Source organism: Protopterus annectens, chromosome 4.part1 (genome assembly GCF_019279795.1).
Source record: "Protopterus annectens isolate FY-2018-M chromosome 4.part1, PAN1.0, whole genome shotgun sequence".
NCBI lineage: Eukaryota > Metazoa > Chordata > Ceratodontiformes > Protopteridae > Protopterus > Protopterus annectens.
Window position 1 is genome coordinate 1,016,254,816 of NC_056734.1, and position 27,161 is coordinate 1,016,281,976.

At 40.4% G+C, this 27,161-nt stretch overlaps 1 protein-coding gene and 5 non-coding genes across 9 annotated transcripts; all 6 read right to left on the reverse strand.

The window, feature by feature from the left end:
- Positions 1-407: 407 nt before the first annotated feature.
- EIF4A2 (eukaryotic translation initiation factor 4A2) lies at positions 408-24,558 on the reverse strand. 4 transcript variants are annotated; one of them, XM_044070728.1, is made up of 11 exons: positions 24,457-24,558; positions 15,709-15,760; positions 15,497-15,629; positions 10,310-10,449; positions 8,256-8,424; positions 7,735-7,844; positions 7,298-7,441; positions 6,745-6,882; positions 2,376-2,465; positions 1,949-2,028; positions 408-1,037 (listed from the first exon to the last, which is right to left on the reverse strand). In XM_044070728.1, exons 1-11 carry the CDS (start codon positions 24,483-24,485, stop codon positions 893-895), a joined length of 1,230 nt encoding a protein of 409 aa, XP_043926663.1. In that variant the 5' UTR covers positions 24,486-24,558; the 3' UTR covers positions 408-892. The 4 variants fall into 4 exon arrangements, 3 of the variants coding, with proteins under 3 accessions (XP_043926663.1, XP_043926662.1, XP_043926664.1); XM_044070727.1 differs by lacking the exon at positions 24,457-24,558 and adding an exon at positions 16,220-16,596; XM_044070729.1 differs by lacking the exons at positions 2,376-2,465; positions 24,457-24,558 and adding an exon at positions 16,220-16,618.
- LOC122801449 lies at positions 2,527-2,657 on the reverse strand. The gene has a single exon (XR_006364725.1). It is a non-coding gene; the product is annotated as a small nucleolar RNA SNORA63 (small nucleolar RNA).
- LOC122801465 lies at positions 7,930-7,999 on the reverse strand. Its single transcript, XR_006364740.1, has one exon. It is a non-coding gene; the product is annotated as a small nucleolar RNA SNORD2 (small nucleolar RNA).
- LOC122801450 lies at positions 8,655-8,783 on the reverse strand. Its single transcript, XR_006364726.1, has one exon. It is a non-coding gene; the product is annotated as a small nucleolar RNA SNORA63 (small nucleolar RNA).
- Positions 9,346-9,474, reverse strand: LOC122801451. Its single transcript, XR_006364727.1, has one exon. It is a non-coding gene; the product is annotated as a small nucleolar RNA SNORA63 (small nucleolar RNA).
- On the reverse strand, positions 15,367-15,435 carry LOC122801463. The gene has a single exon (XR_006364739.1). It is a non-coding gene; the product is annotated as a small nucleolar RNA SNORD2 (small nucleolar RNA).
- Positions 24,559-27,161: the final 2,603 nt, after the last annotated feature.

A 27,161-nucleotide genomic window follows, 5' to 3' on the forward strand; every position in this document is an offset into this window, starting at 1 on the left:
AATAGGACAAGCTGGAGGGACAGATTCATAACCCGGAGGCTCCTTTCACTCTGGAATAAAATCCCAGTCCAGGTTAGGCAGAGTCCCTCATTGACTCTCCAAGAGAAATCTTGATGAGTGGATGGAGATTCATGATAGAGCTACAAGTGATCCACCAAAATTTAATGTCAGTAAGTGCAGTCAGCAGACAGATGTAACATGTGAAACTCATAGTAAACCAGATTAAGCACAGGGCAACAATCTACAGTAAACCTCCATTGCAGATAACTGCCAAATTAATGAGCTCACAGGCATGAACTTCCCTATAGTCCCCACCCAGAAAAAATAAAACGTGGTACATTTAAACTAGGACACATTTGGTAATTACAGATTTTTCTAACGACATCTGAAGACTGCGGTCAAAGCCATACCAGTAATTAAATACTTTATTAAATACAAATATAGCACAACAAAAATGCATTCATCCACTAGAAAAGTGCTTTTACAGTCCTTGTAAATTTGAAAGGCCATCTGTAAAGTGCATTGCACAATAAGGGCAAATATGCTAGCTTAACATAATTGGCAGATTTGACACAACACTTGTATCTTTTAGTCCATAAGTAAATAATTAAATGATACAGAATATCCAATACAACTATCTCTAGAGAATTATGAAATAAATGTCCAAAGAAAAAGTTTACAGCTCCCATGTCTTTTCAACATTCGTCCAAATGAATTAGCCAATGGCTTTCTCCGAGTTCAAGAAGTCTCCTCAAAATACAAAACAATTTTTGATCCTTTCCGAACATATAGAAACGAGTCAATACTCCCCAAAATGAAGCACAGTGAATTGCGATCTGCTCACTCAGCAGAAAAAAAAAAAGTGCACTGCAACCATAATCTCATCCCAGGACTAGATTAGATCAGCTACATTCATTGGCATTTCTTCAACAGTAGTATTGTAGAAAGTCTCAATATCCCGAAGAATTCTTTTATCTTCTTCAGTAACAAAGTTAATGGCAACACCTTTTCTACCAAACCGACCACCACGGCCAATTCTGCAGGAAAAAGAGGTTTTGTATCATTACATGCAGTCAAAACCATTACTATCAATTATACCTACAACATTTACTTAAGCAGTCCAAACATGGACTCCAGCACTTGGCACAGCCACTCATTCTCCACCGAATGGAAATTGCCCAACTGTCAAATTCTCTGGCATTTTCCAGGTTTGTAATGTGTATTCAGTAGTCTCTACAAAACAGACCAACATTGGCCATTCAGCCTGCAAAAGGAGAGTAGTTTGCCATGTTGCCACCTAGCAGTGAGCCAGTACCACCAGTGAAGAGGACAGATGACCCACAATCTAGTGTCTGAAGCACCTAGGTGGTCCTACCAACAATGCCAGTGCATGTGTTATGCCAGCACAGCTAGATGGAATTCTGTACATTGTAGTTTCTTTAAACTAATTTGTACTGAAAATGTATTTGGTTTGCTTGTAAACAGTACACCCCTTATAGTAACTGACTGGTGGCAGTGAAATTACCTTACAAGCTGGACAGAGAACAGCATAGTGGCAAATCGCTGCCAGCCTTTACAGGTGTATGCATGCAAATCTGTAGACAGCAAATTGAGCAGGGACATAAAGCAGTAGTTTCGCAGAGGATGCTGGGGGGCTGCATCTGGAATTACTGAGTTATCAATTTGTATTGTGAACACCCCTCTTGTGTCAGTGTTGGGGATTCAGACTGACTACTGGCCCAGTGTGGGGATGTCACAGCACGACTTCCATATCACTTCAAATTGCCGTTATGGACTGTGTAAACTAAAGATCAAAGCACATCTGCAGTGTTTGTTTCATGCCACTACCCTTACAAAATAACCACCCAGAGAACAGCTACCCATTTGGGTCACAAGATTCTAAGTTAAGGCACCAATTAAACATGTTCCCCCAATTAAATACACTTACCTATGAATGTAGTTCTCTCTGTTTGTGGGTAGATCATAATTTATAACCAGAGAAACTTGCTGCACATCAATACCACGAGCCTGTAAAATTAAGAGTCACATTAAATCCACAAAATGCCTACAATCTGCAGCTCAAGTCAATTGTTCATGCATCTGTAAGCAACCCAAGATGTGCGTACAGATACAACAGTATAACCACCAACCCCCCAGTCAACATCCATCATCCTATACCACCTCTTAATGTCCAACCACTGAACCTAGCTCACCGAGTGAATGCATAAACCAAGCCAAGCTTGCATTTTGATTAAAAAGGTCTACATCTGAAAGTCTGGCAGTGAACAAGGAATGGTAAAGACAAAAAAAAAAACAAAACAAACAAACACAAACATGCAAGTCCTCCCATCCCTGTATATTGAGGAAAGGCCTACCAGCAAGTCCGTTGTAATTAGCACACGACTTGAACCGGACCGAAACTCTCTCATGATGACATCCCGCTCCTTCTGGTCCATGTCACCATGCTGCAAAACAACAACTGTTATTTACAATAAGTGTTAATAATCAGCTCAAATTTATTTAGAACTGTTAGAAACCAAGCATCCCTGCCTGTTATGGGACAGAAACAGGCAAAGATAACCAAGAACTAAAGTTTTATTTCTGCAGGGTGAACGACAACACAACACAAAACAGTTATGTTGTAACCTAACCTGCAAAGGAGGGTTGTCAGCAATAGTGGACACGTTTTACACACTAGGCACATGTGAAATTCTGTACAAATGAACTGCAGCTCCTCATTTATGACAAGTGCTAATCAGTTTTTGAATGGCTGGCAGTGTAGCAATGTGAGCTTTGGAGCACGAGAGCGACACTACTGCAGGTGCAGTAACAGTTGTCCCAAGACCCACAAGATGCCCACTACCCATCTGGACCTCGTTGAATCTACCAAGATTCAACCCTTTACCACCCAACCATAGGCTGGAAAATCACTCCTGCCAGACTGCTACTTTGTAGAGATTCCAAGAATCAATGCAAATGCCTTAGAATATCCCCACAAGAGGTGGGATCTTCAGCCTGAATAACCACTTTAGTTACCTTCTGTGGTAAGATTAAAGTCCCTTTCAAAGTCAGCACCTGACCCCCCCTAGTTACGGTCAAACAAGCCGGATTACAAGCTTCTGAGAATGGTATAAGCAGCTTCACAGCCCCCTCAGCAGGAGCTGGCACCAATGTCCAAATCTCCAAAGTACTATAAAAGCACTTATAAGATGCACAGAATCAGAAACAGAATCAGAAACAGGACAAAATCCTCCACAAGGAACCCCAAACCTGTCTGGTGGACATCTGCAATAGACTATACAAAAGGAAAAAATGCTGTCCAGGACCAAGGAGGACCAGGTGCCCAATTGGAAACTCACTATCATGAGCAAGCAAAAGAGAACACTAGTGAAATCCTTTGTCAGTTATAAAGGTAGTCTTCACATGTCTGCAATCTCAAAGGAAGCACCTAGATCTGTTCAGAACTGGTGGTAAAGGACACCACGTATACAGAGTGAGGTAGATACAGCGAACCTACTGGCCAACCGATTCAGTTAAAACTTCACCCATCTGTCCCAATCAGTAAATCTGGACACCCCCAGTGCCTGCCCTCTCCCCAGCAGTAGATCAGGACACCCCCAGTGCCTGCCCCCCATCTCTAAGGTCATCACTGCCCTCTCAGGCAAAATTAAGTCTCCATGGGACCAGATATCCCAGGCTGCTTCCTACATGAACCCAGATGAACTTGCAGCACTATTAAGGACCCTACTATTCAAAGGGCGAGTACAGGCTCTCAGCTAGCCAAGTGGAGAACAGCCAGAGTCACCCCCTTCACACGTAGGTGGAGCAGAGAGTCGACAGGTCCGGGAAATCAGACCCAGTCTAACTAGCCTCACACATGACCCAGTCTAATAAAACTGGAAACAAAGATACACCCCTGGGATTCCACCAGTGTCCCTGTTGGACAGGGGGGGCATTGACTTTTCTAAAAAGTGGGCTAAACTCTTGCCTAGGCTTATAAGGGCCTCAGGGCCAATAGCCTAGTTAAAAAAAAAAAAAGGGCAAACCAATGTGTTCTTGCACAAGAAGCAGTCACTTTATCACAAGAGACGCTTTCCCTTTTACAATCCAGGCAGAGGGAGTCAAACAAAATTCACAAGTCACATTAATAGGAAGAACAGAACGACCATTCCTGTAACATCACACATTCACTAGGTTATGTACGATATCCATGTTAGAATTATTGCAACAGAAATAAAACCCTGTTAAAACTGGTTTAAAAATTATTTTTTCATTCAAGGACCCTGTATTTAAACAGGTTTTGCTAGTTTTTCAAGGTGGAAATTGCATCATTCATTCCAGGTTTCACCCTGGCATTGAGTCTTAACTGCCATAGTTTCCTTGATCTGCAGAAGTTTTGATATTGCTAGACTGTTGGATTAACTTGAGGCTCTACAACCAGACAACTTAACTTGAGGCTGTTTAAAAAAAAAGAATGTAGAACAGAACCATTTGTATCGATAAAGTACATTCTTGCCCCCTGTACCCACTTAGTGGATTTGTTTGAAACTTGTGGAAAATTATTTTAAACAAACTCATTCTACTTGTGACAACTAATCTTAAGGTTGGCATTCAGAGAGCTGACAAAGCTTACAGAGTGATGAAGCTAGATAAGGGTGGCGGAGTGGTCATCATGAGGCAGACTGTGTACACAACACTTAAAAGGAAGACACTTGAAAATTTTAGTGAACTCAATAGAGCATATGCCAAGACTGACATTTTTATTTGATGCTCTAACAGTGGAGTATGATTTTTTTTTTTTATTATTAAAGTAGACAAGAATTCCAATAATTCAGAATACCCAAAAATCAGAATCAGTGACCCCCCCCCCCCCTTTAGACCAACTGTTGCTGCTCATGGTTCAAAAACAGAGCCACTGGCTGCATTTGTTGATTTCTGAGAGTGGCCAACGATTTTGCTTATATCTTAATTGTTCTAAGCAATGCTAAAGAGCAACAGCCAAGCTTGACAAGGATGACTTGCTTGTGGTAATTGACATGGTTAATTTACGGTGATCCCCATAGAATATTTCAGAATGTTTATCACAAAGGGGATACTTGAACCAAACCACAGTAAATCCACTGGTTGACCTGTCAGAAGTGGTGCTTAAAAATAATTTGGCATAAAAAAAAGGGGGGGGGGGCACAGTTTGTCAGCCTGTTCTTGGCTGAATGGGAAAAGCATGCATTTCCCCCCTTTATATCCAGGATGATAGTTTGGAGAGGAACTTCTCCAGTGGCAGAATTTCTGAATTAACACTATCGCTCAATACCCAAAGTTTACCTATAGGACACATCAAAATAAAATTGACAAAGTTGCACAGAACTAACATTTAGGAAACAGACCTATGCTAATACACTGCATTTTGACATCCTGAACACCAGCATAGGAGTGTAGTCAAGGAACAGATGGTCAGATTTTCTGAAGAATTGTTTAAGTTGATAGGGTACCCCTATCCTTGAACATCCCAATTAAGCTGTCAACTAAGAAAGAGGTAACCGTGCAACTAGTTTCCTACTCATCCTAACAGGGGGTCAGATTAACATTAAAGTAAATCAGAATGATGGCTCCAAAACTGTTATGATTTTACCATTTAAGATGCCTCACATTTAAAAGGGAATGTGAATTTGGGGAGCCTTATTAGACTATGACCTGAAAAACAAATTAGGGTCAGAGCCAAGATTTTTGCCTCAACTGAAAACATATTTTGGAGAGAGACATGGATACTAAAAAACAATTTTGTATCTAGGATGCACAAATGTGGCTTCTGGTCATGCTACAGAACTGACCCCATGTCCAATTGACTCATGGCAGGAGCTTATAATTACAGCATCCTGGACACTTAGTTTGTATTGCCACCTGCATTTTATATAGGCAAGACCACCAGGAGACTTGCATAACAGGATTATAGAACAGGGATATTAGAAATGCAGTTCTATTTTGATTTGAGGGGGCAACATTGACCTTTATCTGCAGATCAAGGAAACTGAATGGCAATTAAGACTCAATGCCAGGGTGAAACCTGGAATTAATGAATTTCCATCTAGAGTACCTTGAAAAATGAGCAAAACAGGTTTAAATTAGTCAGTGAGGATAGCAGGTTTAGGAAAGAATTTTTTTTAAACAGGTATACTCTTATTTTATCCTGTTACTGCAATAATGCTAAGAGATGTCACTCAAACTAGTACATTTATGAATGAATGACATTACAGGAAATGTCAAGTCTGTTCTTCCTATTAATGTGACTGTTGTGAATTTTTATTTGACTGATACCTGGATTGTAAAAGTCTCTGGTGATTTAATCATATTAAAGTGACTGCTTCTTGTGCAAGAACACGGTTTGACTTTTTACTGCATTTACCATACCGCTTCCGCATGTGGCTGCTGTCCATTTCCAATAGCTTAGTAACTTCCTATGATCAGCACAAATGTTAATACTCTTGCCTGCATCAAGAAAACCCACTGGCTTAACACTGTCAAGGCAAAAGTAGCACTGCACCAGTCAGTCAAAGCCTGTAAATAGGGAAGTTCACACCACTGCCAAGCACAGCACTACAGAACCTGTAAACACACAAAGCAAAGCAGCAACATGCAGATGCTGCAACTTGTTCCAAGCTCTTCAGTCTACAGAAAAATTACCCAACCCCCATGTCAATTCAAGTAAAGCACTACATTCAGGTGGTAAAACCATGTAAAGCCACTTACCAATGCAGAAACAGTGAAGTCTCTAGCATGCATTTTTTCTGTTAACCAATCAACCTTCCTCCGTGTATTCAGGAAGATCACAGCTTGAGTTATAGTCAAGGTTTCATACAAGTCACACAACGTATCGAGTTTCCACTCCTGCAATTGAAGTAGAAAAAACTTGCTATACAAATTCCCCAACACCTTCATTTGTACAAGAAACACGGCAGTGGCCTAGAAAATGCGAGGACTAAAACTTTAGACTATACAGATAAACATTGAACAGTGTGCTTCATCTAGGAACACTTTCAGCATACAAAGCTGGATGCCAAGCCAAAGGCCTGGCAGAGTGAGCTTTGACCATACCCAGAACTGCTTTACTGTAGGCAGAGTTCAGAGAAAAATGTTCCGACATTTTAGTAAGTCACAAGGGATCCTTAGGGAGATTTACATCTAAAAAGGAAAAGCAATAGCACAAATGGGTGCTTTTGTTAAAGCTGTAAAGATGGTTGCAACCAAATGCTGGCTTGTGCCACAAAGTGCAATGTATCCATCAATATGGGTTACTACTCACCTCTCTTTCAACATTAATATAGAACTGTTTAATGCCCTCAAGGGTCAGCTCTTCTTTCTTTACCAGGATGCGCACTGGATCCCGCATGAACTTTTTGGTCACCTCCAGAACATCAGCTGGCATAGTAGCAGAGAGCAGCACAACCTACAAAAAAATACTGCATCATTGGTTACATTTCTTGGCTACATTTATCACATGCACACAAAGCTTACAGAGCAAGACTTCTGACCTGGGCATTACAATAGTCTACTGTAGAGTGATACAAGTAATATAGTGTTGGCACCTCTTTCAATACCAAAGTCAAAAAGAAATGTGTTAAAAGTTGCAAAGTCTCATATGGCCAATGCACAGCACCCACTGCATCCTGGCATGCAAGTCAAACCTTAAACTCCACAATGTTTGGCTTGAAAGCTGTGTTTTATAGAAAAAAAACCTACCTGAATATTTGTGCTTAGCTTTTGGAAGATTTCGTATATCTGATCCTTAAAGCCACGGCTCAACATTTCATCAGCTTCATCCAAGACGAACATCTTTATCCATTTAGGAGCTGCAATACCAAAAATTTGCAAAGAAAATAAAATTTAACATGTTAAAAGACAAAACGTGTTCAAAACTGCACAGCACTGACATACAAGTGATCAGAACAAAAAAATTCTTCATTTCAGGTCAGACCCGAAAGATGATAAAAGCATCATTTCACTCAACAGAAGTACACAGCCTTCCAAATACTTCAGTTCTCATCAGCATATCAAGCTGCCCAGTACCATGACCAAACCCAACATTCAGCATGTCAAGCTGTCCAGTACCATGACTGCAACCAACATGCCATGGCAAATGGTGCCAACTAGCACCCCAGATACCTCAATGAAGAGATGGTGACTTGCAAAAAGTTACTTCTGTTGACACATGGGTGGGAGTATGCAGTCTTTGAACGACACAAAGTCAACTCTCCACTTACACAAGTATCTTCTGTTGAGCATGTCAAAGACTCTTCCAGGAGTGCCAACCACTATGTGGGGAGCCTCTGCCTGAAGCTTCTGCATTTCATTGCGAACATTGGTACCACCTATACAAGCATGACAAGTTGCACCCATATAGTCGCCAAGAGCCAAGATGACCTTTTGGATCTGGAATGGTACAAGTAATTAGTAAAAAAAGCAAGACAGATTATACTGTACACAAAACTTGCTTCAAAAACTAAGCCTACTTCTGGTCTACTGGTACTGCAAGACTAGCATACAGCTGACAACTAGAACGGCATCTTTCACTAAACCAGCACAGGCTACAGCTACCAGACAGCACTAGAGAGCTCTTGCTTGTAAAAAGAGCTATTTATGGGATACTGGGCTGACCAGAAATGTTTGTAACTAAGCGTCCCTGCCTGCTGTTGCACCAAAGCACACAGGGATAGAAATGAAACAATTTTAATTTCTGCAGGGGGAACGACAGTATGGCACTGACCAGCCATGCTGAAACTAACCTGCAAGTGTTAACCACAGCTTGCATTGTCCAGAAATAGATTCCTTGCCTGTGACAAGATGAGACAGTGATTGGGACCTACCTGATCAGACCACATTAGATGCAACTCCTGCAAGGGAAACTATGACAGACTACATGCTTAAAAGAGTACTTTTAGACAAAGCAGCAGATCTTCTGACAATCAGGACCTACCTGTGCAGACTGCAGCATCCCCCATCTGCGCTGTGTCAAGGCATACAGGGATAGTAATGAAACCATTTTATTTTGCAGGGGGAATGACATGGGACTGACCAGCAGCAAGTCAACACTACTGTTTGTAGTGTACAGTAGACCTCTTACCTGTAAAGAGACAGGTTTGTGCCTGACAGCAAAACTGGTACCTAGCCAGTTCACACCACAAGGTTTACAAAGCATCCTTTTCTTCTGCATTGGAACAGACTTCATTTCTGTAGGGAAAATGATACCACATTAACCAGCCAAAAGTAAACTTGCCTGCAGTACTGTTAAAATCATCCACCTCTTGTCTATTAAGAGTTAAGCCAGCAGGACCTACCTGATCAGACTAGAGCTTGTCTGTGACTAAGCGTCCCCATCTGCTGTTGGGTCAAAGCATACAGGGATAGTAATGAAACAATTTTAATTTCTGCAGGGGGAACGACAACATGGCACTGATCAACCATGCTGAAACTAACCTGCAGTAATAAAACTAGCTTTAGAAAACAAGTTACTTAATGTGCACTACCAAGTCCATCTTCCAGGACTAACAGCTAAAAACAAAAACACGCAAAAATCAGGCCCAACTTGCATCTTTTCCCCAGGGCAGAAAATACTACCTTCCAGAACCATTAGTTTGTGGGAGGTACAACACAAAAGAAATCTGCCAGACATACCCTAAAATTACTCTGCCAAGCCACCCAGACACTAGAAACTGTAAAGAGTGCAAGCTGCTCCCCCAAAAGGGAACAAATAGCAGGCATTCAGCACTGTCTGTACAACTAAGTCAAACTAAGCAGCATTAGTGACCCCACATCCAGACACTTCCATACTACTTCCACTGAACTCCAGAAGGGAAGCATCTTGGACCCAAGCAAGGCTCCTGTACAGAAGTTTGCCTGTGATGGGAGACACTTCAGAAATGAAGTTTGAATTTCTAACCAAAAGTTTCTTCAGGGTCAAAAACATTGCAAACAAGTAGAGGCTACTTGCAAAATGTATGCCCATCAGGATGGGCAAAGCTGCACTCCTATCCAGACACTAGACAAACTCAACAGACAAACTCAACTGGCAAGCTTAACAAAACTAAGAAATCCATCTGCCACTATACCTCTCAAGTTGGCCTCTCGCTGAAGATTCACTACTGAATAACTGTCTAAACACTGCAAACCCTACTCAAAAAGGTGAATACTACAGTACGGGTAGCATTTTACTGTCTTATAAATGAACTAGCAATCCAAAGTTATTAAAACTAAAATCAGAAGCTCAAAATGATAACAGGGTAGCACCGCTTTATAAATTAAACTGCAGTTTAGATACCTGTTGAGCCAGCTCCCTGGTAGGAGCCAATACAAGTGCTTGAGTCTCCTTTACATCAATCGCCAACTGCTGTAAGATAGAAATTGCAAATGTGGCAGTCTTCCCAGTACCAGACTGGGCTTGAGCAATAACATCATACCCTACAGGAAGGAAAAAAAAAAAAAAAAACATTAAAAAGAAATCCCATCTATAGAAAATTTTCCACCACACACACCACCACCACTTGCCTGTTTAGACCCCCCCCCCATTCATGCAGCCATTACACAATGCACATCAGTGCAGAAATGTGGACAGGAATGAAGACGAATGGACACATGAACAGTACAAAAACCTTGCAGCCATTCTACATCTGTTATACAGCACAGAAAACATATATAGTAGCATTAAGCAAGACACTGTTCTGAGATCGGCAGGCAAAGACTGCACCTTAGGAGATTTAGATTTTTTTCACAAGACTGGCAGACTATTCCATCCATGTTTAAATCAGAAGCTACGGATGTTTTAAGACTCACACCTACCATGAATAAAACTGCAAACACTCATTTAAGAAAAGCCTAGATTTTCATTAATTAAATTAACCCTCCACCCAGTAGAGCAGAACACAGGAGCTAGAGGTCCAAGGATGAAAATGAACAGGGGTAGTCTCTAACCAAGAGAACTCAGGATTAACATGGCTAGGGTTGTAAGGGACACTACAAACAGTACCAGAATTACTTATTCTAAAGACAGAAAACTTCATCTGCAATATAAATAGGACCTACTGAGAGAAATGGTCATGTATCCGAAAGACCATCTACAGAACAGGCTAAAGCAGATTTCCTAACCCAATTCAGCACAGACGAAGCACTAAAGGAAATAAGGCTGCAGGCACAATACAAAGGATTTATTCAGGACACACAAAATCATAAACGCTGGAAAACAACTCCACACTGCGTTTTCGTTCCACAATTGACTTCAGACAACCTACCCCTCACAAATCCCCCCTCTTAAATACATCCACCACAGTCAATTAACACAAAATTATCATCCAATTAATTAACTTAAGGTGGACCTAATGAACTATGATTTAAGTTAAAATCAACTAAAGAAACATGCATCTTGTCACTCAAATGAATAAACATCATATAAAACTTTCATGAACATAAACTGTTTAAAAACTTCATTTCTAGCACTCTAATTGGCATAAGACCTAACAAAGAAAAAAGTAAATAGCTAAAAACATTAATAGCTAAAAACATATTCTTAGTGCAAAGTCTGCTTTCAAATTTCAATAATGACTAAGAAACAAACTGTACTGGCGCCATCAAGTGGATAAAACAAACCCTATCCTAAAACCATATCAGTATTACAATGCATATTACAATTCATAACACATACAATTTCAACAATCACATAATCTGTTCCTTAATATTAATAAATACAAATTCAAACATTTAGACCATAAAATAAACAAAACCAGAAAACACTTATTAAAAATTCCTTAAAAAATACCTAAAATGTATACAATATTAATAACCTCTTATAATTTAGCTGCCCTCATTTTTAGTACCGGAGTTATAGAAACATCATTCAGGCCTGGTGCTTTGTTAGCTCCCAAGTGCAGTTGCCATAGTAACTCCTTGTATTCTATAGAGGTCTCCCATTGCCCACCCCTGATATCTTTCTTGCCCACCCCTGATATCTTTCTCAACTACTTCAAGCACAAAGTTAAACGTAGCTAAAGGGCAATTAGATGCCTAAATAAAGCATTTTTGGGATTATTTGTTCTTATTTCGTAATAATGCTCATAAATCCTATTTAACTTCCTTTCGGATTTTCCAATGTAGAATGCATCACATACCTTACATAAGGCAATATAAACAATACCAATAGTGTCACAATTGGAAAAATACCTACTCTCAATGAGAATATCCCTACTTTTTATATAAATTGCCTTGTTTGTACATATATGTGTGCATTAAGTAACACTTCCCACATCTAAATGTCCCTACTTTAATTCTTTTGTTCCTGTGAGTTACTCTATTTCCTTCCAATATTGATTTCATATTTCTACCTTTTCGATAAGTACATCTCAATGGGTCTACAAAAAGGTGATCCAAGTCAGATAGTTCACCAAACTTTGCCCATTCTTCCTCCAAAATCTTTCTAATCTGAACAGCCTGTCCACAATAATCAACTAGGAAATTACTCTCTCTTCCCGAATTTTCATTAGTACTCTTAGAAATTCCCAAAATATTGTTAAGCTTGCCCAGAATAGGTTCAAACCTCCCCAATCTACCTTCCCTTACTTCCTTCTCAATATTTTTAATCATTTCCGATGGATACCCTCTTTCCTTAAACATATTATACAAAATATCACATTCCTTATTAAAATCAAGTTCCCTCGATGTCATTCTGCTTGCTCTTACAAACTGCCCCTTCACTATTCCTTTCTTTTGGTGATAGGGGTGTGCACTTTCAAAAGACAAATAAGAGTTAGAGAAAGTTGGCTTTCTGTACACCTTAGAGAAAAAACCTGATTCACTTTTCCCTACATTAATATCCAAAAACTTTAGTTCATCTTTATCACATTGATAAGTAAATTTTAAAAAAATTAGTGGAATCAGAAATACGTTTAAAAAATGCCTGAAATTCTTCGTCCGAACCAATCCATAAGAAACACATATCATCAAGGAAGCGCTTGTATAACTTCCAACATGAACAAAAACTTGAATTGGTGATGAATTCACTTTCCCAAGTAGAAAGAATAATATTCACATATGTCGGGGTGCATCTAGCCCCCATAGCTACCCCTTGTGTCTGTTTAAAAAATTCCCCTTCAAAATGAATAAAATTATTAGTAAGCACTAAATCCATAAGTCTAAGAATCAAATAAAACTAGTTAGTCAAATTTTCCATAATTAATCAAGGCTTCTTCAAATAATTTCATACCTTCCTCTTGTGATAGAGGAAAATAAATCAACAATATCAATTGTGTAGAATGTAATATCTTTATCAAAAACTTCTTGGGATAATTGTTGCAGAAGTTCCCATGAGTCCTTCACCACACCAGCCCCTGTAGTGGAGAGGACCTTCAATTTTGTATCCAACCATTTAGCTATCGGTGCTGTAACAGAATTGCCTGAGGCCACAATTGGCCTCATAGATGGACTAAGTATACTTTTATGTACCTTCGGTACCCCAAACATACTCGGTACCGTAGGTTTTTCAACATTCATATACTGGAACGTTTGAACATCAATTGATCCTTCCAATAATAAATCATTAAGAGCCATATAAACTTCTCTATTTCCAATATTTATCTCATTTAATGATGTTCTATTATATCTTTCTTCATTGTCTAATATGTCCATCATTTTTTCTTCGTACCATACATGGTCCATCACTACCGTACCTCCCCCCTTATCTGGTTTGGATATCCTAATTGTTTTATCATTACTTAAACTATTAAGTTTAAGTGGACAGGAATGAAGACGAATGGACACATGAACAGTACATTCTACATCTGTTATACAGCACAGAAAACATATATAGTAGCATTAAGCAAGACACTGTTCTGAGATCGGCAGGCAAAGACTGCACCTTAGGAGATTTAGATTTTTTTCACAAGACTGGCAGACTATTCCATCCATGTTTAAATCAGAAGCTACGGATGTTTTAAGACTCACACCTACCATGAATAAAACTGCAAACACTCATTTAAGAAAAGCCTAGATTTTCATTAATTAAATTAACCCTCCACCCAGTAGAGCAGAACACAGGAGCTAGAGGTCCAAGGATGAAAATGAACAGGGGTAGTCTCTAACCAAGAGAACTCAGGATTAACATGGCTAGGGTTGTAAGGGACACTACAAACAGTACCAGAATTACTTATTCTAAAGACAGAAAACTTCATCTGCAATATAAATAGGACCTACTGAGAGAAATGGTCATGTATCCGAAAGACCATCTACAGAACAGGCTAAAGCAGATTTCCTAACCCAATTCAGGACAGCTGGATGGGAAACCAGAAATTCATCCCTGGTTTAGTACCCACGTCTCTAATGCAGACATGCAACCTGTAAAATGGTTCATCTCCCAGGCCCATGCTTACACTTACCAAGGGTGTCAGAACTTGCCTATGAACCCATATACATGCCCAACAGGTCTACATTGGCTGTAAAGTAAAATCAGACATTTCTGTAGCCATCTGAACAAGAGTATTCTTGAGACTTAATTCACCTTGAGTGCTCAAGTTGGGATTTCCCCACCATTTGACAACTAAAGCTCGCCACTTGCTTCAATGGAAGTATTATCAGCATTGAATGAAGATACTAGGACGCTGTCTCACTATTCTGCTTGGATTCAGAAGTTATGATCTGGAGTCTATGGTGGTTACTTTGTTGCACAATTCAGCACCCCCCCCCCCATGACCTGTGAGATTGCACACGAGATGGGAATACATGAACACGCAACACTTTGCTCTGCCTCTACAGCAGCTCAGCTAGATCCCATCCTATTCCACTTTCTGGGCCACGTCAGCCTCCATCCATTAGAGAAAATAAACTAAAGCCCACAACCAACCCTCCCATTTGATGGGCAAAGCCATCCTTCCCGTTCACCTGATCCACTAAGTCAGGACTGTACCCTGCTACTCCACAGAAGCAGTACTAGCACCATTTACACAGCAATACTGTGTATGCTGCCATTGTTTGTTTTTGCTTGGTGACTAATTACCCAATAAATACCCACAATTCTATCCACAATTCTGTCCACAAGTTTCATGGTGGGCAGCAATATTGCTCTCACTTTCTAAGGTGGTGAGTTAGAACTAGTAACATGAACAACCTTGTTTTCAATTGACTACTATTTCACGATGACCTTGGCAAGGGGCTTAAAACAGACCGATACTGCAAAACTACAAAGAATCTGTGCACCATTTCAAACGTAGCCACCCTACAAACCGACAAAATGTGCTTCCAAGCTCAGCTAGAAACTTACCTTGGCCTCTGGAAACCTGCAAGGAGGAAGGCAAATCAGATCATTTTTTAATTTTAAATAAAGTTCTAAAATGTTTAGAGTGATCAGTAAAAACTCTCTCTCCATGTGAAGTCAGTCCCGAAAGATGGTATACCATCATGTCACTCTGCAATTACTGAAATACAGCTCCCTCAGAATGCTAGTAAAATGGAACCAAGAAAAACATACCTTTGATGCAAGGAATAATCGCCCTCTGCTGAATGGCAGACGGCTTTTCAAATCCATAGGCGTAGATACCTCTAAGCAAAGATTCCTTCAAGTTCATATCATCAAAATTATCTGTAATGTCATTCCAGTTGCTCTGCAAAGTAAGTACCACGATTACTACATTAATAAATTGCAAGTAAAATTAAGAGGCCAACTCTTAACACATTCCATACCTCAATAACACCATCTGGGTCCATTCCTTCAGGACCGCCATGGTCTCTTGTGCTGGGGAAAAAAAAAAAAAAAAAAGTTAACATACATCAAGTGTGCCCCCACTCCCAAAAACAGTAGGTTGAGAACTACAGCCTGTTAACAGGTTTATCCTGTCTCCTTCGACAGATCAGGATATTGACTGCTTTTATTCAATACCAACTTTTTTTTTACACAACTTTATGCACTTCTGTAGATCTAGACAGTAGTTGGGACTCTAAATATACCACCCTACCCCCCAACCCTTACTTGGCTCAAGGAACCCCAAAGTCAGGTTTACTTTGAGCAGAGATTACTCAAAGAAGAGACTCAAAGAGCTTTGACAGCTTATTTTTTGTAAGGTGCAGAAAGAATCAGCACAGTAGCATACAGCTATAAAACCATGCAACAGATCCAATTAACAGTTCAGGAACTGGAGACAGGAGTGCATGCAGAGACAAGTATGCATGGAATGCACACTGCAGTTCAACTTACCTGGTAAAAGCAAGAGAGGGGTGATAAGTACAGGAACTCGCATCACACCCTTCCCTTGGATGGTTACTAGACATATGCAGAAGGCCAGGGAAACACCAATACCACTGTGAAGTGGTCCCCTTAACTACCCAACCAGGGTCAGCATAGAGGGACAGGATACACAGCAGAATGAGAAGCAGTGGGTCAGCAGTATGAGTGCCAAGGGTTTGATGGTATAGCAATAGGCCCTCTGACCTACAGCACCTTTTTAAAAAAACTCAACATCGCAGGTTCACTCAATGGACATTAAGTCCATTTGCTGCAAACGATCACCCAAACAGTACATGTCACACCTACCTTCCCATCTCACAATGCACCAAGGCTCAGCTGGAGGTAAGCAGCATAAAGCCCAAACCCAGAGCTTGAGAATACAGAAGGCAGCCCAGACAATCTTACAAAATACCAAGTAAAGGGCCCCGAGCAGACCAGGACTCATTCAGAAGCAAAGACACCTTCACCATCAACCTTTTTGATGGACACAATTTTGGGGGTCAAAACACACAATCTTTGATCCCGAGAAGGCCGCTAACTCAGGGTATGAGATATGCATGCGCCTAAAATGTGACGGGGTACTGCAAACAAGAGGTAAACTTCATTCCTGGATTTATACTGGATGTGGCAGCCAGATGCTATTTAGCTGGCAACTATCACAAATTCAGATCCTCCCAAGCTCCATCATGGCATGCAATGTCTTATCTTTATAGCCTCAGAAGACATGCCCTCCCTTCAAAGAGGGCGTGAGAGAAACAAACAAGGAAGGAATAACCCAGACATGTTGTTGGACTAATTGGGGAGTAGTCCAATACTATTCATCCACAGTAACTGTCGCTGGCCCCCTACAGTTCAGAAGCAGACAAGACCAGGTCATGTGTGACCAGTTGCTTGAAGAACATGCTTCTTTAGGTACCCTCAGGAAAGACAGAACTCTCAACCTGCTTCCTTCATTAAAGACCGAGAACATACCTGCCTGGTCAATAAGGACCCCCAACAAAATCAATCCTGCCTATCACCTTTTTCTAATGTATATTTAAAAGGCTCTCTCCTGAGCCAGGTACCCAGCAGCCAGACCTTGCACCCCCTCCCCATTAAATTAGCTTTTCCGCTCAGTTGCTACTAAACACAGACTTCCCCTTTCTTACCTCTCTACTTTACCTGCAGACTCCAATTCTACCTTGGTCCACTAGGTGGCACCCTTCACTTGCTTGTGTTTTATCCCTTTCTCCCCCTTCAGTATTCAACCCCTCACTACTGCTTAATTTCTCTCCTCTCCTTGTTCCTGTATCTAACTGTTCTTGTACTTACCCTCTATCCCTTGTAAACAAAATATTGTAGTACTACCCACTCACCTGGAATTTAGTGCTCCTCTATATGATCGGTTGCTTACTGTTAATCTTAAATTGCTTTACTGGCTCTAACCCACTCAAGTTTGCCCTGTGAGCTTACTCTGCTCCCCTCCCCCAATTCCCACCACCCATAGTTACTAACCTTATACTTCAACCACTCCCCCCTTTAAACACACCAATTACTCCACCCTCTTGCTCATCCAATACCTATCCTTGGATACTGTAAATCTATTCCTTCACTTCCTCTATTTCTCTTCATTTCTACTTCCTCATTTCCTTCATACATACATCCCTATCACTATGCCTCCACTTCTAAACTCTTAATTTAAAACATATCCCTTTCTCACTTTTTCTTATGCTATCATACCTTCTAACCTCATGAACTACTTAAATAACCATGCTTACTCAACATACTAGCCCACATTCCTAAAACACATTCCATTCTCAAAACATTTCTTCTCCTAGCTACCTTCTTGCAAAAGGTCATAGAAAGTTCCACATTACCCACACTAACCAGGCATACATCTACTCCACCCCCCCCGCCCCGACACCAAAATAAGTGTAGTTCTCTCTTTTCCAGCAGGTGGCATTCATCTCAACCCTGGCCCAAACAACACTGCTACTATAAACCCCCTTTATTCCCCACCCTTATGAACTTCCCCCCCAAACTCTCTCTATGGCTCAACTTAACATCCGCAGGATTAATAAAATTGCCCAGCTCCATGCACTGCTTGATGTACACTCATTTGACATACTTTGCCTACCTGAAACTTGGCTCAAACCAACAATCCATGACAGGGTAATTACTCCCCTTGGGCTACAACATATTAAGACTAGACCGTAAAGCCAAAAAGGGAGGTGGTTTAGCAATTCTCTATAAGACGTGCATGCAAATCACCGTTATTCATGAAAAACATCCCATTGTTAGTAACTGAAATCTTGACCTCAGAATTACACCTTAATACCCACAAATCCATCTATATTATATGCACCTACCTTCCACCTGGTAATATTAATACCCTCGAAATCCTTAATTGGCTCTATTAAATTCCCATAAGAAACCATAGTATGTGGTGATGTCAATATAGACTGGAAAACCTGAACCCCAGGAGTCCCCCCTCACTCTTAAATCTCCATGGCTTTTCAAACCACACACACCACAACCAGAACTAACAAATCCAAAAAAAAGTACATTGGATTCTGAGTCACCACCAAAATTACACAGCAGGAACACTACCCAACTACTTGTGACTATGCCCTTACCTACTTTACTCCTACCCCTAACCTCCTGACCTCAATGGCAACATGACTGCCACTATCAAAACCACATTAAACCTGGACACACACACCCAATAGCACTACGACAATGCTTAAGGAACTGTTATAAACCAATGCTGTTAAAATGCACAATATTATGTTAGCGGCTTTGTCATTGATCTTTTCAGACAACCATAGTTAATCTATAAAATTAAATCCAAACCAATCACTTCCATGCTTTAATTATTAGTTACTGGGCAAGCATCATTACTTGCGCTTAACCTGCATTGCTTAAGGACATGACATCTTGTACCAATAGCTATGCAAACATAGCAATGGGAAACAAGTGTGGTTATTCCCTTTTGAATATTTTGAAGAGGTACCAAGGGGTTAAGGCCAAACATTACCCAGATCAAAAGTTGGTGTATAGCAAATGTTATCCTAAAGGTCAGAAGATAGAGATGAACTTTAAAGGACAAAAAGAATAAGGGTACTAAAGTACTACATTGTTGCCCAGTAACCAATCTGGCTTGAATTTAATTTGAATGACTGATAACAATCACATCATAATAAATACATACAAAATATGCAATAAGTACTTCTGAGAAGTAGACCCCTGTGGAGAGGACCCAGGACCCCTGTGGGACCCCACGTGTGACTGGTCAGCAGTCTTACTCGAGTCTACTACTCACACTGTTCTGCGAGCCAGAAGTGCCAACTTCACTCCCCTCTCACCCCCTAAAGGGCCCATCTCAATACCAAAGAGATTGCCAAAGTCAGGTAATCACAGCCACATTGATAGAAACAGCACTCTCCAAAGCTAAGAATACAGCATCCATGGGACCAGATGACATCCCAGGCTGTGTACTACACGAACTACAAAATGAACTGGAACCCCACCCAAGTGACATTGGCAACCTCAAGACACTGGACCCCACCCAGTTTGGGTTTGTGAAGGACCGATCTCTCCTCCTGAATCTGACTGACTTCTTGAGTCAGTCTCCAGAGCTGTGGACGAGGACAAGGAGGTCCACACAGCCTATCTGGACCTCACCAAGGCCTTCGAGACACCCCCCCCCCTACTCTGGAATCTTAGATAAACTTACTAATCTAGATATAAATCCCTACGTCACTCAATGGGACTGTAAGAGTAGCAGACTCGAAATCCAGCTCCAGACAAGTGGAGTAACTCAGGGTTCAGTCCTGGGACCACTTGTTTGGCATCTACATCTCTGAAGTACAGGCCAACACTAAGGGACTCTGGCTAATAAAGTTTGCAGATGACTGCAAACTGGGAGCCATTATTGAACCCCCAAATGTGGATATTCTACAAGAGGGCCTTACAGAAACAGATGCCCGGTGCCAGAGCCATGGGCTCAAGCTTAATGCCAAGAAATGTATATTCATACCCTTTGGAAAAAAAACATGTACCCATGAACTACCACACAGGTGGCAGGACACTAATCGAAAGTGTGATGAGAGACTTTGGGACAAGTGGACAGTGGTCTCACTTTCGATAACCACATCGCCACAACAGTCAGGAAATCCTTCTACGTAGCACACATCACAAAGGGCTTTTCATCCAGAAAAAAGGAGGTCGTCATTATCCCACTGTACTTATCCCCTCAAGACCCATTAGAGTATAATGCCCCATTTGGGCATGTACCTCACACGACATCTGCAACAGCTGGAAAGGCCACAGAAATCTCAGTAAAAGAATCACAGGCCTAAAGCAGATGCCATATGCTGACAGTCTAAAAAAAAACTCCAGCTATACTCTGTGGCATATCGTTTACTCAGAGGCAATCTCTGCTTAACATACAAGGCCATGTCAAACCCTGAGCTGTTGGACATGCTCCACTTAAAGAAATCTCTCAGAGCCACACACTCCAGGGATCTAAACCTTATCACAATGAACAAAACATGCTGGAAGGATAGGTTCCTGACCCAGAGACCCCCCCATACATGTTAAGCAGAGCACCTCATTGGCCCTCTTCAAAAGGAACCCTGATTGGATGGGAGATGGGAAATTCACCTCAGGGATCATGTCAGATGCCCTGCTAGACAGGGGTCCAGAGAAGTAAATATAGTGGGAAAAAAATTCCAGGGAATTGTTATGGCTAGGCTTGCATAGGCCTTAGGGCCGATAGCCCATGAACATCCAAATATGGACGTCTGTAGTTCAGTTGTACAAAATATTGCAGACGAGTCTTCATATATTTATACAGAAACAAGCTACTTCTCACCAAAGACTTCAATAGCAAATTCCCACCTTATATCCACCCTACTTTATGCCCGTCCAATATATACCAACCTAAGGCAATGCGATCTAAACAAGCTAGAGACCTGCTACAACAAAATCACCAAATTCGCCACAAGGACATCCCACCGTAGTCATCACCGTCTCTCACTTGCTGAACCGGGCTGGCTTGAACTCCCTCACCTCCTTCAAATGGTATCAACTCTCTCGCCCACAAACTAGTAAATCATCCACTAAATGTCCCATCCTTCCAGAATCTACTCCAACCATATTGCACCACCAGACCACTAAGCAACAAAAATCACTTGCAGATTACTAAAGCCAATAATTCTGCTTGTGAAGCTTGCACCATAGCCAAATTATGGAACTCCCTCCCACCCGCAATTACCCACATACCATCATACACCCACTTCAAAACTTTACTAAAAGCGCACCCAAAAACATGCTCTCTATGCCCTTGCAACTCCCACTCCAATATCACCCCCCCATCCAACCACTCCACTACCTACCTTGATTATAGCAAGCTCAGATCTCATAAGCCAGTAATTATACAGCAGGAACAACTTCTTGTAACTGTTAATGTCAGTTACGTACTTCAAATAAAGATTCTAGTTGTCTACTGATGTACTATGTTCTTCTTCTGTAAATATGTTGCAAGTAATTGCTATATAAATTGTTGCAAGTAATTGCTATATAAATTGTTGCTATGTAATTCAATGTAACTGTGTATTTTAACTGTGGAGCTTTTCTCCCCAGGCCGCCGCTGAAAATGTACCTATGTCCAGTCGGACACTCCCCGGCCAACAAATATACATAAATAAAATATTTACTTACATTTGTTGACTGGACGTAGGTCCATTTTCAGCAGAGGCCCGGGAAGAAAAGCTCCAGTTAAAATACAAAATGAATAACATAGTACATCAGTAGACAACTAGAATATTTACATGCGAATTACTAACAGACATTACCAAATGTTACAATAAAAAGTTCCTGCTGTACAAGTACTAGGCTTATGAGCACCTGAACTTGCTATAATCAAGGTAGTTAGTGGGGGTGGAAAGAAAGGTAGTGGTTGGATGGGGTGGGTGATGAGTGGGAGTTGCAAGGGCATAGCCAGTATGTTTTTAGTGTGCTTTTAGTAAAGTTTTGAAGTGGGTGCATGATTGCACAGAGCTCCATAATTTGGCTATGCGCAAGAGAATAGTGCTTCACCAGCAGTTATTGGCTTTAGTGATCTGCAAAAGTGATTTTTGTTGCTGGATCTTGGTCTGGTGGTGTGATGTGGTTGGAGTACATTCTGGAGGGATGGGACATTTAATGGATGGTTTACTAGTTTGTGGGCCGAGTGACAGATGATACCATTGAAGAGGCGAGGGAGTTAAAAGTATACCCATTCTCCAATCTTCATCTGCTAAATAACCTAGTTTAGTCACCAAATCTCATCTCTCACAGGGTTTTTGCTTCCACAATGCCACCATGTTTCAGCGACCTGCCAACCTGCTACACATTTTGCATACTAAACCCAGTTAGTCCCACCCTCCCCCTACATTGTAACAAAAGCCTACTTTATTCTTGAATCCTTCCTTTCTAACTACCACCTTCGTTTTTAGACATAAAACCTAAGCTATGTAGCTCTGTAAAGTGAGACTTTACCCTCTCCCAGCTTTCATTCTGCAAGACAGCTTCCTATCATACACAAGCTTTTAAATTGTGGTCGCCTTACTATTTTATTCAATACAGCCCCCCACCCGTTTTACTTATCTTGGCGTTTTTACCATTTCTTTCTACGTTTGTCTGTTAGCTACAAGCATTGTAATTTCCCCACATCCCAAATGTCGCACCGTATTTCACTGGAAGAAAAGTTAGTGGACTATTCTTAAATGGCCAATTACAATTATGTACTGACCAATATTTTCTTCGAGACAAAAGATTTCCAGGAATGTCCGTCTAGACAAAATATTTCAGCGGAGGGAAAACTCCACACAATTATATGTACATACACACGTGTCTGTGTATGCAATCTGCAAATACGACACTGAATCAATATTTGTATTAAAAACGCAACACCAAGCAAATACTACAAGCTACCTTCTCAGTCTTGGATGAACTTTGGCCACTATCAATATTTATAGCAGATTAAGTTAGTAACCGTAGTGCATTGTGAGCAGTGTCCATTTCGAAGACACGATTAAAGGCGCCAACCTAGCCTGCAAGGCCGACCCAGTACAAGCTACCTTCTCAGTCTTGGATGAACTTTAGCCACTATCGACATTTATAGCAGATTAAATTAGTAACCGAAATACACTACGAAGACACGATTAAAGGCGCCAATCTAGCCTGCAAGGCCGACCAAGTAAAGTACAAGTGCCACACCTCCGCGATTTTTTCCAGACCGAAACAAATACCAAATTTTAGAAACCCATCTCCCTCCAGTCCCCAAGTCATTTAAAAAGCGCTCAGTTACTTAACCTACAGACCTCCTACGCTCAGCTTTACAGATCAAGTGAAGAGAAATGCTACTTTACAAACACTTTCTCCGAATACTTCGTGGAAGCTTTCACACAAAGCTTTCCTTATTTTACCGAAAATAGATAGGAAACATCTATGTAACGACTACGCGCCGCACGCAGAAAGACGGGTGGCAATTTTACCAATTTGTCAATGACCCCATAGGCACTCTAACTTAGACTCTTCGCTTTCTCAAAGCTATACCTGAGCAAGCCCACTCTACATTTACTGTCTACTGGTATAATTACCTAGAACACACTAAACAATTAGCCCATAAAACCGCATAACACCACGTGGGAAATATACCGGTCGGCCATTTTAAGTCAAAACGCTTCCTCCTCATAACTCAAAGCTGCAACACTACACAGTCTCTAAAGCTACTTTCATTTTACTCCAGTGAGCATTCCCACTACGCTAAATGTTCTAGAAAATTCAACTTCAGTTAGGCCAACTCAGAAAAACGCTGTTGGCACCCCTCCATTCGGAAGCCTCCCACCACCACACTTGCTCAGAAATGGCTTCCCACCGTTTCATAATCATCGACCCTTTATTTAGCCCAAACACTGTAGAAACCCAGAACGAACTCGCCAACAGTCCTTAATTTTGAATGGCGGGAGGCACTGTACATCCCTAAGCACATTTAAATAATTGCGTTACACAAGAAACGCAAACAGGATGAGTCAAAATAACAAATTACGTAAAACTAGACCGTTTAAGTAATTCCAGCACAAACTAAAGAACACATCGCTTAACAGTTTAACACAACAATATATTAGTAACCAACAAAAATTTAAACAATGCTCAAGTAACGTAATCATTAAGAGACGTACCTATAATCCACAGAAGTACTAGACATCATCCGCTACGGTGCTTCAGCGGTCAACTGAAAAGACACACCACCTTCCGCGCATATAATTTATTTGACCGGAACTTACATTTCCGGCGCGGAAGACTTTTCACATATACTTTTTAAAATCATAGTTTCGAATGTGATAGCGCGTTTTGCGAGGTTCGTGTTGGCAGTATGATTAGATAGAAAAATATTTTATTTCTAAACATTTAGTGTCACACTTGTGTCGGGGATTATTTTAGCTCGTGAATTAATATTATTGGTAGAAAGGTAAGAACTACAGCAGCAACGCAGGATTTCCACGTTGCTGCTGGTGGGACATATTCGGAAGTGTGTCTGTTGGAAGACCTAAACTTGTACTGCTGTAGTATCTGTAAAGTATCCCTGACTTTCAAAATGTTGTTGTCTTTGCCCTCCCAATTCTTAACACTTTTGGAAGAAAATATGGCGAATTATACTTTATAAATGATGGTAATTATTTCTCTTTTACTTCGGAAAGTGCGTACTAATTTATCTTTGTTTTCTTACTCTATCAACTTTTAATGTTGATTGTACTAATTAGTATTTTAAAGTGTCCCAGATTATTTCTGAATTTGTCCCCGAACTCTGATCGGAGGTTGAAGTATATGAATCTGTATACTGACTGCCTTGCAAATATTTTCTGATACTTGCTCAAATAATTTATTGTGTTGTAGGTCTTTCTATCAAAGTTTTCTTACTTTCTGGCTGTAATCTCTGGGGCAGAGCTTGAAAAGGATAATGGTAAACTAGACATCATAACTGAACCTTTGGTCCCTAAGTTGCAAGGCAGAAATCTTCACAACTGAACCACAGTGTCACCAGCAAAAATGCATTATCCCTGGGGAACTATGGGGAACTACCACATTAATAAGTCGTCCCTAAGAGTTGACCCAGAGCTTTGGGAATTTATGTAGCCATCAGTCTCTCTTTTGACTAGCATGTGTCTACTGTGGTGAAGAAATCTTTCTATATTGTGCAGCTCATTAACAACGGATTGGTTCTTGGTCCAGTTATGCCATTGTTCCCATTTATGCAGGCCTCATAAGGCCAGTCATGCCCCCTTTGGCATATGTCTGTCCAAACACATGCAACAGCCCAAATACTCACAGAGATATCTTGAAAAAAGGGTAACTATTTGCTCAACATTGTCCTTCTCAAAGTCCTGTAGTTTTAATCTGTTTCTTGGCAGATTATTAAGAGGTCTCTGGCATACATGCCATTCTGCGACCCAGTACTGATGGTCGTACTGTACACCATCAAGCCAGACGGCATCAGAAATACCCGGTCTATGGAGCTAAATCTTTTCTGCAACATCATCCGAGAGTTTGGAGAGACCTGTATATCTCAGAGAGCATTCCATTTATCTGGAATATACTCCTCGTCCATGTAAAACGAAGCACATCACTGTCCAAATTCAAGTACAACTTGGATGAAGGGATAGAAAGATATTAGCCCTCTTACAAATATAATCTTATTTCTTCTCATTTGACAATAAGGTGTATGTGACTATACAGTTAATTAATATCCTTGTACATACTTTGTATGTTTAACAACAGCTGTTACAACCTATGATTTCTTGTGAAACTTTACAGTAGAAAATTTGGTATAAATATCCATAGCTGGTTCACACCATTAGTTTTTTTTTTTTATTTTGGTGGTGTTTTTTTTTTTGTCATGTTTTTTGTGTGACTATATAATTAATTAGTTATATCTGTCCTATTTCTTGATATGAATTCTACAACTGCTCAGACCAGGATATTTCTTTCTTGTTATTATGCCCAACACAATGATACATTCTGGTTCCAATTTTTTGTGCAATGTATCAATGCCTTTTTAAATTTTCTTATATATGTGGAGCTTATCTCCCCGGGCCTCCACTGAAAATGGACATATATCCAGTTGGACTAGCCCAGTCAAATGTAAAATAAATAAATAAAAATAGGAAACTTATCCTAGAGCTTTCCCTGTACTACTATTGGACAAAGGCAGCTCCTAAATGTTTTTAACCCACACTTGTGGGCTTTCAAAACACCTATGGTATGACTCCAATTATCACTAAAGGTAATATAAATATAGTCCATGAAGGGGCAAGAGTAATCTAAACACTAAATGGAATATGTAATTCCAAGCACTGAATGTAAAGCTTGGCTAAACTTAAAATGGCCTGCAAGTGCTTTTAGCCTAGTATTAATAAGTACATGGTGACATCTGTTGCTGCCATAATAAAACTACTGAATATAAGTTGATGTTGTGTAAAAAGTGGTTTGGTCAAATTCAACTCTTTGTAACCTGAAGGACTTTGGAACATTAGGCCTGCCTGACAAGGACTGCTTCTTTAAGTTATTGCAGATTCATATGCATTACTTTAGTAAGGCTATCTATTCACCTTAGTCTTTATTTCCTCCTTCTCTTTGACCTTTCACACCATCAGTAGTTTCTGTAGAGAATACTATCATCCTATTATATGGGTAAATTATTTGAGTTTTAGTTTAGGCATTAGGCCTTCCAGTGAATTTTTTTCTGAGTTAATCTTTTTGCAATACACAGGCTTTCCATTTTCCCCATCACTTTGTCATATTCATTGATTTTTGTGATGCACATTGCTTATAGTCCTATTTTTCACAGCTGTATGTTATTATTGAGAAAACTACAGTTTTGAAAATA